At 50.4% G+C, this 13,253-nt stretch overlaps 1 protein-coding gene across 1 annotated transcript in view; it reads right to left on the bottom strand.

Annotated features, from left to right (window-relative positions):
• Window positions 1-1,706: 1,706 nt before the first annotated feature.
• The window catches only part of MAP2K2 (mitogen-activated protein kinase kinase 2), a 32,625-nt gene continuing 21,078 nt past the window's right edge, over window positions 1,707-13,253 (bottom strand). Inside the window, exons 8-11 of the mRNA XM_033136572.1 lie at window positions 11,233-11,297; window positions 8,401-8,462; window positions 7,548-7,593; window positions 1,707-1,942 (exon numbers count right to left, since the gene is read on the bottom strand). Coding sequence (XP_032992463.1) covers window positions 1,832-1,942; window positions 7,548-7,593; window positions 8,401-8,462; window positions 11,233-11,297 — 284 coding nt within the window. The 3' untranslated portion in view covers window positions 1,707-1,831. The remainder of the gene's footprint in view (window positions 1,943-7,547; window positions 7,594-8,400; window positions 8,463-11,232; window positions 11,298-13,253) is intronic.

The raw sequence follows: 13,253 nt of genomic DNA, 5'->3' as shown, positions 1-13,253 counted from the left end.
AACACCTTATTGACTGCCAGGTGCCGGAGAAATTTGAAGAACCTGACTCTCCTCTTTTATGCTTTTTTTTTAAAGAAAGAAAGAAAGAAAGAAAATGGGCTGTAGGGCAAATGTGTATTGGGTCTTACTCATTTACTCCCCTTCAGTTACCTGGACAGCTAAAAGCCAATAATGGTAAAGGAATGAACTGGAAATAGAAGGGGGGGGGAGAGAGAGAGAGAGAGAGAGAAATGGAAGTTTAAAGAAGGATCTGATAAGACTGGGGATGAGGTGCAGCAGAAGGACTGGGGGGCAGGGGGGGGGAGAGGCAGCCTAACCACCGCCAACAGCTTTTCTTCCAGTTCACCTGCTGCAGAGGCGACGCCTCCTCTGAGCTATGGAGGGCAACAGCATCAACAAGACTTAGAATTATCCATTGCAGCACGGGACTTCTTTCACCATTAAACCACACGCTCTCGGAAACGGAGACGTAACACAACGCCAGTACCAAGAAGGCAGAAACCAACGACGACACCTTTATCAGAAGAGCGATACCTCCGCTACAAGGTCCGAGGAACAACTCACACCGAGCGTGTGCTGGGGAGGAAGAGGGGGCCTTCGCGTCCCCTCCGCCCGTCAAGGTCAAGAATTAGCAGCTGCGATTCTTCTCCCAATAAATACCCGCAAAGGACTACGGACCTCCACCCTCCACTTCGACGAGTTAGTGCACATGATTTCAGAAATAAAGCACTCTGTTAAGACTGGAAGGAGATGGCTTTAAAACCGTCACGTCTTTCGAGAAGCAGCTTGTGGACTGCTGCTCCGCCCCCCCCCCCCAATTCTACATGATTTATAATGACGACACAATTTCCATGGGGCACGTGTGGAGCTGCATCCAATGAGGCCCAACCCAGAACAGACCCACCAAAACGCATGCACACAAAATGGGCATGTCCGCTAATTTCAGCGGGTCTGCATTTGTACGTAAAAATTACACTCTCACACACAAAACACACGTGAAGACGGCTCCACGTTCGCCTTGAAGCCATGGACATTCCCTCTCCCACAAAGAGGGCAAGTGGAACTAAGGGGGGGGGGACAACTTCTCTCGTAAAGAAACTAAATGCAGAAACCGTGGGGAGGGGAAGAGGAGGAGGAGAGCATGGGAAGGAATTGAATGCTAGCTTCTCAACCACCAAACACAAACTTCCTTAAAATCGCACGGGGCTCTTGCTATCTTCCTCCGACAGGCTCTAGCAAGGACCCGAGCCCTCCTACATCTCGGCCAACGCCGAAGAAGCTGCCACGCTGCTCCGTTGGCTAATCGGCCCGCTTCCGCCCAAGCTGCTCCACGTGTCTCCGCCCATCTGCAGCACCCGTCCGGCAAGCCTGCCTGCGCCTCTCAGGCCCCCCACCCAGGAAGCAAGTGCACAGAAAGAAAGGAAAGAAGGCACAGCCTTCCCTTTCCCACGAAACTGGTGACACAAAACGTAAACGGAAAGCAGCTCACCCCTGCTGTACACAACCCCCACCCACCCCCAATCCCTTGCCCAGAGTCAGAAGCTCTGAAGAGATCCACACTCAGCTGTGGGGAGAGGGGTGAAGCCAAACAACGAAACAGGAAGAGGGTGAAGCGAGCCCACTTTCTGCTCTTGCTGTCTGGGTGAGCGGGCAGCTTCTGAACTGCGGCGCCTTTGCTGCTCCGGAGCAAAGAAAAAAAAAGAGGTCACGGAGGAGAGGCAGGCTGAGAGAGGCGGGTTCTTTTCTTCTGCTGAAGGGTGGCGGACGACAGCAGACAAGCAAGATGCACGAGAGGAGGAAGAGGGGGGGAAGAAGGAGGCTTGCTTGGCGTTCACATGGCGGTGCGGGTGGGAGTGCTGGGCTGGTTCAACCGCAGCGTCTTACACAGCCAGCCGGCGAAATCCACCTCTTCCACTTCGGAGCGCTTGATAAAGGCGTGATTCTGGAAAAGAAGGGGGGAAAGGAGGCGTGGTCACAGTGGGTATATGGGTAGGGAATCGCGGGGCGCTGAAGGGAATTGTGAGGCAAAGAGCGGTGGGGAGAAACCCCATATCGAGAACATCAAAACATACCCTTGGGAACCTCCCCGCAAAGCTCTGCTTATGTTACAAGGCATAGGATGTTTTCAGGTGGTGTTATTTTTTTATTCCCTCCCAGGGTGGCAACATGAGAACGGGCCTTTTCGGTGGTGGCTCTCTGCTTGTGGAACGCTCTCCCTGGGGAGAGGCTTGGCCGGCACCATAATTACACAGGAGCTCGGCAAAAAAGCATTTCCTTTCCACCAGGCCTTGGGCTGCTAGCTATCTGCGGTTTCTTTGGGTAGGTGGGTGGGACGTTTCGATCACACCTTTTTTAAAAAAAAAAAACCAGGATCGTCTTTTTTAGATGTTTCTTTTGTTCCGGTTTCGGTGTTCATCTTTTGTTAAGTTGCTTTGTGTTACCCCATGGTTTTTTTTGAAAAGGCAACTGATGAATTTAAGTAATCCCATCGTCATGAAAGTTATTTAAAATGGCACTGTTTTAACATTCTGATATTTGCCACCCTGGGCTCCTTTGGGAGGAAAGGCCAGGGTAGAAATTTCATAAACAAACAAATAAATATGGGCAGATTGCCAACCCCTTGGTTTCACGTGCAGTGGCCATCTACATAGTACAGGCCCTGAAACTCAGGACCACCTTTTTGGCCAACTTCCCTTAGCCTTAGTCTTATGTATATTCCCAACATGGACACGCCCACTAGTGCTTTTTATTTTATTTGTTTTATCCTGTACGATTTTACTTCCAATTGTTTTAACTGTACCTGTTGTATTCTTTACATAATCGTGTCAGGCTACTGCCTGGTCTTTTACTATGTGCTACGGCCATAGGGCTAATGCAATAAATAAATTGATTGATTGAATATGGGCAGAAGTCCATGCATATCCACGTCTTCGCCAAATCAGCTAGCGGGGTAGGGAAGCCTCTAGCCCTCAAGGTCTTCCTGGCAGCCCTCAGCAACATTTGACGCCCTGCCCCCTTGGGTAAACAAGGTCCTGGCCTTTAGGAATGGGGCATGAGGGCTCCAACAGGGTCCTAGCCCTCCTGCCTCCTTCCCAAAGCCCAGCACCTTGCTTAGCCAGCTTTGGGAAGCCACTGGGGGTAGCCATCATACTTTGGCCTCGCTCCCCACACGACAAGGCACTGTGCGAACTACAGACTCCATTGTCAAAGGACTCTCGCAGCTCACTTGGTGTGGAAAGTTGGGCTAGACTCGCGTCAGTTAGAAGCAAAATGCATGGCTTGCAGTCACAGCAGGCTTCCACGAGCACAGCAATCGAAACACCCCTAGCGTGGCCTGTAGAGGGCGCCAAGCAGCCAGGGGCCCAACTCAACTAGTGGCTCTCAGATGCTGTTGGGACTCCCAACGCTTCCCAGCATGGCCAGTGATCAAGGACGCATAGGAACTGTTTCCCACCAATATCTGGAGGGCCACAGGTTCCCCACCCCGCTATAAGAGATACACAGCTTGGCCCGTGTGTTCCCCGCAGGAAATTTAAGAGAACCATAGAACAGAGCTGGAAGGGACCCCGATGGTCATCCAGTCCAACCCCTTGCAATACAAGAGTCTCGGTTAAAGCGTCCATGACAGGTGGCACACCAAGCTCTGCTTAAAAACCACCAAGGAAGGAGAGTCTACCACCTCCCGAGGGAGTCCGTTCCCCGGGTGTGTTGATGAACCAAGCAGAATCGATCTCTCCACACAACAGCCTGTGAGAAGGCCTCAATTCTGTTCTACGAAACAGCCTTAATAGGATTTAACCGCCCCCCCTCTCCGTTTTTCCCAACTGGCAGCGACAGCCAATGCAGAACTGACCATGCCCAGGGATGTCAGCTGATCAATAGGTGGGCAGAGTTTTGGGGAAATGGCCCCTGGGGGTTGAACTGGTGAGCCAAAGTCGGCCTGAAGTTTAGAGGTCCTTCACTCTGTTCTGCAAATCTCACTGATGCGAGGATGGAGCCTGGGCAAAAGGAGGGCCAGATGCTCTGCAGGGATGGCATTTCTGCCCCCAGATGCCTACCCATTTCTCAAACCTAGCGTTTTCTCAAAATTGGGTCTTGTTGGACTACAACTCCCACCATCCGTAGCTAGCAGCACCAGTTGCCAGGGGTGGTGAGAACTGTAGTCCAAAAACAGCTGGAGATCCAAGTTTGCTCTATCCCAGGCATAGGCAAACTCGGCCCTCCAGATGTTTTGGGACTACAACTCCCATCATCCTGCACCCCTGGTGCTGTTAACTAGGGATGATGGGAGTTGCTAGTCCCAAAACATCTGGAGGGCCAAGTTTGCCTATGCCTGCTCTAACCCATGCCACGGTCTTCCCTGCAACCTGCCATCTCTCAAAATCCATCCCATATCCGGGTTTTAATATGGGATTTGGGGAGGTATTATGTTCTGGGACATTTAATGAATTTTAAAGAGCTGTGCAGAAAGCAGGTGTCCATTTTTATTTTAAAAATGCCTTATTTCCAACCAGCACCTTTGCTTTCATAAACAGATCTGAGCACACACACACACACACACACACACACACACACACTCTCTCTCTAAATATATATACAGTTGTACCTCGGGTTACGTCCGCTTCGGGTTACATATTTTCGGGTTACGTACTCCTGTAACCCGGAAGTGTTTTTCTGCGCATGTGCAGAAGCGTTCTGCACAGTTCGCGCATGCACAAAGCGCGATTTTCGGGTTGCGTACATTTCGGGTTACGAATGGCAACCCGGAACCAATTAAGTACATAACCCGAGGTACCACTGTATACTGTATATGTATAGGTGAAAAGTAGATTCCTCCTAGATATTTTGGAGACGCCGGTGTCACTGGTCAGAGGTGGGAAAGAATCCCACCAGCAACAGATTGGTCCCTTCCGGCAGTTACTGGTACAGAACAGTCTCGGCGGGAAACGCCTCCTGCGCTGCCAGCAATTGCCTGGCCAATCTGTCAGCATTCGGAGCCGTTGCAGGGAGACTGGGACGCTGCTTAATGGGCCTGCTGCAGCTCTACTCAGAACCCACCAGCCCCCTCTAGTGCATTATTGCAGGTTGTTCTGCAACATGCTCTTGAGCCAGTAAAGGTACCCCAAGTGGGGCACTTTTTCAGCTTGTTCTGCGATGCTTCCCCAGTGCTATTGCTGCTTCCACCCAGGAACACCCCCCCCCCAAGGAACGCCTCTTTCCATATGAACCTACCCAGACCCTGAGATCACCTTCTGAGGCCCTTCTTCATGTGCCTCCTCCTCGAGAGGTTCGGAGGGTGGCAACATGAGAACGGGGCCTTCTCTGCAGTGGCTCCCTGTCTGTGGAATGCTCTCCCCAGGGAAGTTCACCTTAATTATACACCTTTAGGCGCCAGGCAAAAACGTTCCTTTTTAACCAGGCCTTTAACCATCCGATTTACATCCTATGCCCTTTCCAAATGAGTTGTTTTTTGGGGGGGAGGGGCTACCGGGTTGTTGTTTTTATTAGGTATTTTGTGGTTTTATATCTTGATTTTATTCTGTGAACCACCCTGAGACCCCCCGGTTTAGGGCAATATATAAATTCAATCAATCAATCAATCAATCTGGATTGTGCATGACCGCCCCAAGAAGAGCAGGAGCCACAAGACATTGTTAAGGTGCAATAAGGACACCTGGAAGGACCCGACCCCCCCCCCCCCCGTCTCAAAACAGAAAAGGGCTCTGTAACAGATTTAGTTGTTTGGTTGTAAGCAAATCACAAGCATACAGGTAGGGAAAAGCAAGTGGGTATTTGCACCGCAGGCTTTTGTGTTGCTGTTCTTCTAGGGGAGGGGGTAAAGCAAACAATATGGGGAAGTCAGGCTGGTTGTGCTGGCATGGAACCTGCTCCCCCTTTTAACTGCAGCTCATAACCGGGACCCAACGAATGCACTGTCAGCTGCAGCTCTGCTGGGGATCGGAACCACCTGAGCACATTGTCCACTTCGGGGCAATGAAGCAAGAATGACCTAGCGCATGGCTAGGGGACAATTGCCCCCCCTCCCCCGGCTGCTGCTGCTGGACTCCACTTCCCATCAGCCACACCCCGAAGAACAGCTTGGGGGGTGATGGGAGTTGTAGTCCAGGAAACGGCGGGAGGGCCAAAGGTTCCCCAGCCCCTGCTCTAGTGCCTTTCACAGACAACCGAGGAATCTGGTGTCGATTAAGGAATTCAACACCCCCGGGAACAGCTCCCAAAGATGCCAGTGCAATGCAGAGGTGAACCTGCGGCATCTTAAGGTGTGCGTCTAAATACTGCAAGGCGCGAGAAGCAAACTCGGTTTCAATTTCATGCGTTAAGTTTCCAGGCCAGACGGATTTGAAGATAAAGCTTCAAAACTTGTGGAGCGGTGCCTGGGTGAAGTTTTAGAGCAGTGTTTGGCCGGGGGGGGGCGACCTTCAGACTTGCAGATGTTGCTGAACTATGACTCCCATCATCCTCGGCCTGGCCATGCCTCCTGGGGCTGATGGGAGCAACATCTGGCGGGCCAAAGGTTCCCCACACCTGTTTTGGAGGAATGGAGATGGATCTCCCATCCAACGATGCCCAGCCATTTGCCATTCTGCCATGAACAGAAATACCGTATTTTTCGCTCCATAAGACACACTTTTTTCCTCCTGAAAAGTAAGGGGAAATATCTGTGCGTCTTATGGAGCGAATGGTGATCCCTGGAGCTGAATTGCCCAGGGGCCAAAATAGGATCATGCTTTTTATTTTACAAAGAGAAGGGGTGTTGAAAGGACCCCGCTCAGCAGCTGATCAGCAAGAGATCAGGAGAGAGATAAGAGTCCCCGGCTCCCTTTCAGCCCCACCCTCCTTTGTTGAATGTGCTGCAGAGGGAGGTTGTTTGTTTCCCCAGCTACATGTGACTGGCTGATTATAGATTATCTATCTGGAAACTGTAGAAAAGGCTCCCTTTCCCTTAGAAGCTGCAGAAATGTGAGTTGAACCCCTTAAAAACAGAGCTTTTCCTCTTTGCTTTTCCCCCTTTGCAAAAGGAGCTTTGCTTTTCCCCCTTTGCAAAAAAAGCTGCAAAACTTTTAGCTGATCCTCAAAAAAACAGGGCTTTTCCCTTTGCAAAAAAAGCTGCAAAACTTTTAGCTGATCCTCAAAAAACAGGGCTTTTAGAGGAGGAAAACCAGAAAAATATTTTTTCCCTTGTTTCCTCCTCTAAAAACGAGGTGCGCCCTATGGAGCGAAAAATACAGTATATGAAAAGGGGTAATAGTCACATGCAAAAAAGTGCTTAACTGATTCCAGCTGAAGAACTCTGCATTTGCTGGGAGCTGGACTGAGATTTTGAATTTATTTTCACGCAACGTGCGTAGCAGGACCGGCCCAAGACGTTTTGGCACCCGAGGCAAGGTGATGTAGCTGCGGGTGATGCATTCCTTGGAGGCCGGGTCTGCTGCCCCTGCGGATCCTGCCGCCCGAGGCGGTCGCATCACCTTGCCTCAGGGGTGGGCCGGCCCTGATGTGCAGATACGAAATCCTTATCGACTTACCATCAGCTTCTTCAAATCTGCCCGTTCAGCAGGGTTTTTAATTAAGCTGTGTGGGATAAGGAAGGCGGAAAAAAAATCAGATTTCTTTTTTAAAAAGACAGTATGCCTTTGCAAGGCCACACTCCTTAGGTTATCAGCACTGCCATACTTTGGGTGAGTCCAGACAGACAACAGCCTTGTACAGTTCCCTTGGCTGCACTAACTCGCCCCCACCCTCAAAATAAATATAAGCATACACGGCCGCTGTAGCCCGAGCGTTGGTAACCTCAAAACTGACTGCTGCTCTGTGCTCCGCGTGGGGCTGGCCTTGGACCTGGTCTGGAAGCTCCAGCTGGTTCAGAATTCAGCAGGTAGACTGAGGATGGGGACAGCCAGCCAACAGCACTTGGGCTATTGTTACTATTAGATTTATTACTCTGGGTGGGTCACAACCTTGTAAAAAAATAGGTTTATAAACAGTTTAGGGGTCTTCACTAATTAAAAAGCTCTGCTATGCTCTGAATCCCAGCTGTTGTTGGGATTAAATTAAAAAGCTCTGCTATGCTCTGAATCTACATCAGCTGGCCCTCTGAATCTACATCAGCTGGGTGTGTTTCCTGAGTCCCACCACTGGCAGCTGCACGGTGTGGCAGTGACACAGGATCAGGCCTCCTCCGTGAATGCCACCCCCAGCTGTGGGATGCTTTGCCCCCAGAAGCGAGGAATGGCAAAATGCAAACCCCTCGGGACAATGCTGCAGCCAGCACCTCCGAATTCAGTGGCTTTTCTGCATTTGGAAGAGAAGACGCTTCTCCTTTCAGCCCACTGGGGTTTGAACCCCCCCCCCCCCCCCCCGATGAAAACGAACGCTTACCATTTATTTACAAACTCCTGGAACTCTTGAGTGAAAACCCCGTTTGGCAGCTTTGGAGGTGGCTGGAGATAAGGGGGGAGGAAAAGAAACACAGGTGTAAGACATGCTGGAACCCAGGAAAAGTAGGTGCCTCTGAGAAAATAGGCCCGGGCGATGGGAGAGAATGGATGGGGCGGGAATAAAAGATGGGCAGGGGTTGCAATAAAGAGGCTCCGTGGGTCAGATCATTAACAGGCGTGGGCTTGCATGCCAAACCCCCCCACGCCGAACGCCAGAATACTGCTGAGCGTCTTGGAGAAATACTTAGTTTATTTCGCCCATTTAGCGACTGTAATGTGCTGCGTGCTGGATGCTAAAGCTTAAAAAAAATAAAATAAATGTGGAATTCAAGATTTAACAAGATATATATATAGCAGGAAGTAAAAAAAAAAGAAGAAGCAATGAGGCTACGATTGAGAACCGAAACGAACGTTTTGATGCAATGGACTTAATTGCCTTTGCGCTGAACAAAAGCTAATATTCGGTGTTTGGTGCAGTGTTTGTCACAGCTTGAGACTTAGGGCAGTGTCTGTCCTGCTTCTGTATCTGGATTTGAGGGAGAAAAGTGATGAAGACCCGGCCTCAGGCAGGTACATCATGGCTAATGGCACCTGACTTTTAGAAGACATCTGAAGGCAGCCCTGTTTAGGGAAGTTTTAAATGTTTCATATTTTATCGTGTTTTTAATATTCTGTTGGGAGCAACCCAGAGTGGCTGGGGAAACCCAGACAGATGGGTGGGGTATAAAATAATAATAATAATAATAATAATAATAATAATAATAATAATAATAATAATAGTTGTGGTTGTTGTTGAACGCGGGTGGCGCTGTGGTCCAAACCACGGAGCTTCTTGGGCTTGCTGATCAGAAGGTCGGCGGTTCAAATCCCCGCGACGGGGTGAACTCCCCTTGCTCAGCCCCAGCTCCTGCCAACCTAGCAGTTCGAAAGCACGCCCAAAAGTGCAAGTAGATAAATAGGTACCACTCTGGCGGGAAGGTAAACGGCATTTTCATGTGCTGCTCTGGTTTCGGTATTCTGTTGCGCTAGTATGCTGGCCACATGACCAGGAAAAAATGTCTGTAGACAAACACCGGCTCCCTCGGCCTGTAAACTGAGATGAGTGCCGCAACCCCACAGTTGTCTGCGACTGGACTTAACCGTCAGGGGTCCTTTACCTTTACTTCTTCTTCTTATTATTATTATTATTAAACCCAAGAGTGGCCCAGGACTGATGTGAAAGCAGCAATCCCCGATCAGAGAACACGAACACCCCGAGAATCTTGACTTCTGCTTCAAAAAGGGAAAAGCTGTCTTCACAGATTGCAAAGACGAGCCAGAAAATGTAGGAGGCAGAGCACAGCTCTGCAGGGGCTCCGATGCCCGGTACTATCTGTTCTGCAGACTGTCTCCGAAGTCCATCTGCTCTTTCCGTAGTCCACAAAGTCTTACATAACACCACACGTCTCTTCGAGATCCCAAATAACTCCTGCATTTCAGCAACTTACGCCCTTGCGAATTGTGGATTCTCCCTGCGGTGCACAGCATGGACCTGGGTCCCGTAGCCTGACCCTGCTCTCTATCCCCATGCTGCGGGGATGAGGAACCTTTCGGGCTCCATAGGCCAGCCTTCTCAGGCCAAACTGGGCAGGCAAGCAGGGCTGAAAATGAGTTTGGCTTAATCTGCAGAGTTCATACCCTGGTTGCGGTGCTTCTTCGTTCATGACGTAAATTTTAAAGGAAAAGGAAAGGGGGGGGAGGGTTAGGAAGGCATGCAGCAGGCATGGGGAACTTGTGGCCCTTCAGGCGTTGATGCCTACGGCTCGCTTGAGCATTGGTTGTGGTGGCTGGGTCCGACAGAAGCTGGAGGGCATTGGCTGTGGTGGCTGGGTCAGATAGAAGCTGGAATACAATGTCCCCGTGGGGGCCACAGGGTCCCCCACCCATGTACACACCGCTGGGAGCAAGCAGTATTATTTAAGCAGCAGTTCACGCAGCTTGCCAAAGGTACAGGCTCCCAAACACCTCAAATTTTTCCAGCTTCCCTAGACAAGCATGTGGGTTTACTAGAAGAAGAAGAAGAAGAAGAAGAAGAAGAAGAAGAAGAGTTTGGATTTGATATCCCGCTTTTCACTACCCAAAGGAGTCTCAAAGCGGCTAACATTCTCCTTTCCCTTCCTCCCCCACAACAAACACTCTGTGAGGTGAGTGGGGCTCAGAGACTTCAGAGAAGTGTGACTAGCCCAAGGTCACCCAGCAGCTGCATGTGGAGGAGCGGAGATGCGAACCCGGTTCCCCAGATTACGAGTATACCACTCTTAACCACTACACCACACTTGCTCGAGAAGCCAGGTTTAATACCAGGCCCTGGATTCTGTGAGGGCGGAGATCCTAAAACGGGCATTTTCTGCCGCTGCCCCGTTCTATGGCATGGCTTTCCCTCTGCCACATGTCAAAGCAGCAACCGTCAGCTGCTTCAGGTGTCTTGTGCAGACTTAACCTTTTCGCACAGGCTTTCCCCTGACCTATTAGGCTGGACTCTGCTTTTTGAGTCCTCAGAACTTCAGCTTTGTTTACTTTCATGTGTTCTGATACTGCTGTTCCATTGGTTTTTGCAATGCACCTTTTAAAAAACTGATAATATTGCCTCTTTTAGACTGTTCATGGCTTAAGAGAGCTTTGAAATATTAAGCTAGGTGTGTTTGGGTACTGTTTCTGTCCCCACCCCACCCTTTTTAAAACTATGTGGGGAAAGAACCCACAAAAACTAACAGAGCCTCTTCAAGCCACCAACCTCATTAACTATGTAGTCCAGCAATTCGAAGATAGCCATCGCAGGTCGACTGTCCATCCCGTGGCCTGCATGAACAAAAAGGAACCGAGAGAGTGGAGTCAAAGCAAGCACTGGACACTGGCTGTGTGGCCAGCTGGCCCCACCCAAGCTGCTAGGTTTTATTCGGAGCAGACCCACTGAAAAGAACATGACTTAAAAGTTTACACCCATTAATTTCAACAGGTCTGCTCTGGGTAAAACTTGGCTGAACACCACCCAACGGTGGTGCGTATGTGCAACGAATGGACACAAGCCATACAGCCTTCTCCTGGGGACAGCGCACTTGGGAAAGCTGCGCTACTTAACAGCTTCCCATCACCAAGCACCTGTCACAACGCACACAAGGCTTTCGCTGCCTGGCAGGATGAGGTGATGATATGTACTGGGGGCTGTGGTGTAAGAAAATTGGAAGAACACTACATGGATACGTAAGGGTGAGGTAGACCAGGCCAGCACAATTCGCAACTCACCAAGAGAGACCCATTTACAATAAATTAAAATCATTTTTACACCATACTTCAACCTGAGCCAGAGTTCCCAAAGCAGTTTAGCTCAAAGTCAAGTGTGACGGGATTTAACCATCCAGTGAGGGACACGGGTGGCGTTGTGGTCTAAACCACAGAGCCTAGGGCTTGCCGATCAGAAGGTTGGCGCTTCAAATCCCCGCGACAAAGTGAGCTCCCGATGTTCAGTCCCAGCTCCTGCCAACCTAGCAGTTCGAAAGCACGTCAAAGTGCAAGTAGATAAATAGGTACCGCTCCAGCGGGAAGGTAAAAGGTGTTTCCGTGCGCTGCTTTGGTTCGCCAGAAGCGGCTTAGTCATGCTGGCCACATGACCCGGAAAAAGTGTCTGCGGACAAACGTCGGCTCCCTCGGTCAGTAAAGCGAGATGAGCACCGCAACTCCAGAGTTGTTTGCAACTGGACTTAACTGTCAGGGGTCCCTTTACCTTTGCCTTTACATAAAAGAACAAAAATGCCACAACCTTCAGATCTAAAGGAGTGGAATGAAACCCTTCGGTTGTTTAAACTATTTAAAGCTATAGTGAGGTAGGAGAGCTGGGGAGGGGGGGATCGCATTTGGCACCCAATGCACCCCCCTTTGGTTTCAGAAAGTACATGAGTAAGGTAAAGGTAAAGGGACCCCTGACCATTAGGTCCAGTCGTGTCCGACTCTGGGGTTGCGGCGCTCATCTCGCTTTACTGGCCGAGGGAGCCGGTGTACAGCTTCCGGGTCACGTGGCCAGCATGACAAAGCCGCTTCTGGCAAACCAGAGCAGCGCACAGAAACACCATTTACCTTCCCGCCGGAGCGGTACCTATTTATCTACTTGCATTTTGACGTGCTTTCGAAATGCTAGGTGGGCAGGAGCAGGGACCGTGCAATGGGAGCTCACTTTGTCACGGGGATTCGAACCGCTGACCTTCTGATCAGCAAGCCCTAGGCTCTGTGGTTTAACTTACAGCGCCACCTGCGTCCATGAGTAGATGAGGCCAAAAAGCCTGGGACATAATCTGACCCAGCTATGTCTCCTATTGCATATTTTGCTCTAGGAGGCTTAGTTTGTTCAGAACAGAGTATGCCCTTTCAGAGTTAACGCGAAATACATTACTTCTGGTCAATGACTCACCATCAATGCTAGAGAGCCGTGAAAATTTTTGTCCTGGGCTTTTTAGACCAGGGGTCGGCAAACTACGGTCCCTGGGCCGCATCAGGCCCACCTGGGTCCTAAATCCGGCCTGAAGCCAGAACCTGTTGCGAAGCCGAGACTCCAGGCGATGGCGACGGGAGGGAGAGGCCGAGCGGTGACGGCTCTGCCAATCAAACGCTGCTCCTGGTTTACTTCAGCGGCGTTTGATTGACAGAGATGTCCCCGCGCTGCACTGAGGTAAACCAGGCACGGCATTTGATTGGCAGAACCACCACCGCTCGGCCTCTTCCTCTCGCTGCCGCTGCCCTGGTAATCCTGTGGGCCAGAGAACA

The sequence above is a fragment of the Lacerta agilis genome, chromosome 18 (genome assembly GCF_009819535.1).
Source record: "Lacerta agilis isolate rLacAgi1 chromosome 18, rLacAgi1.pri, whole genome shotgun sequence".
Lineage (NCBI taxonomy): Eukaryota > Metazoa > Chordata > Lepidosauria > Squamata > Lacertidae > Lacerta > Lacerta agilis.
The sequence above is the reverse complement of the archived record's forward strand: the minus strand, read 5'-3'. Positions and strand labels throughout refer to the sequence as shown.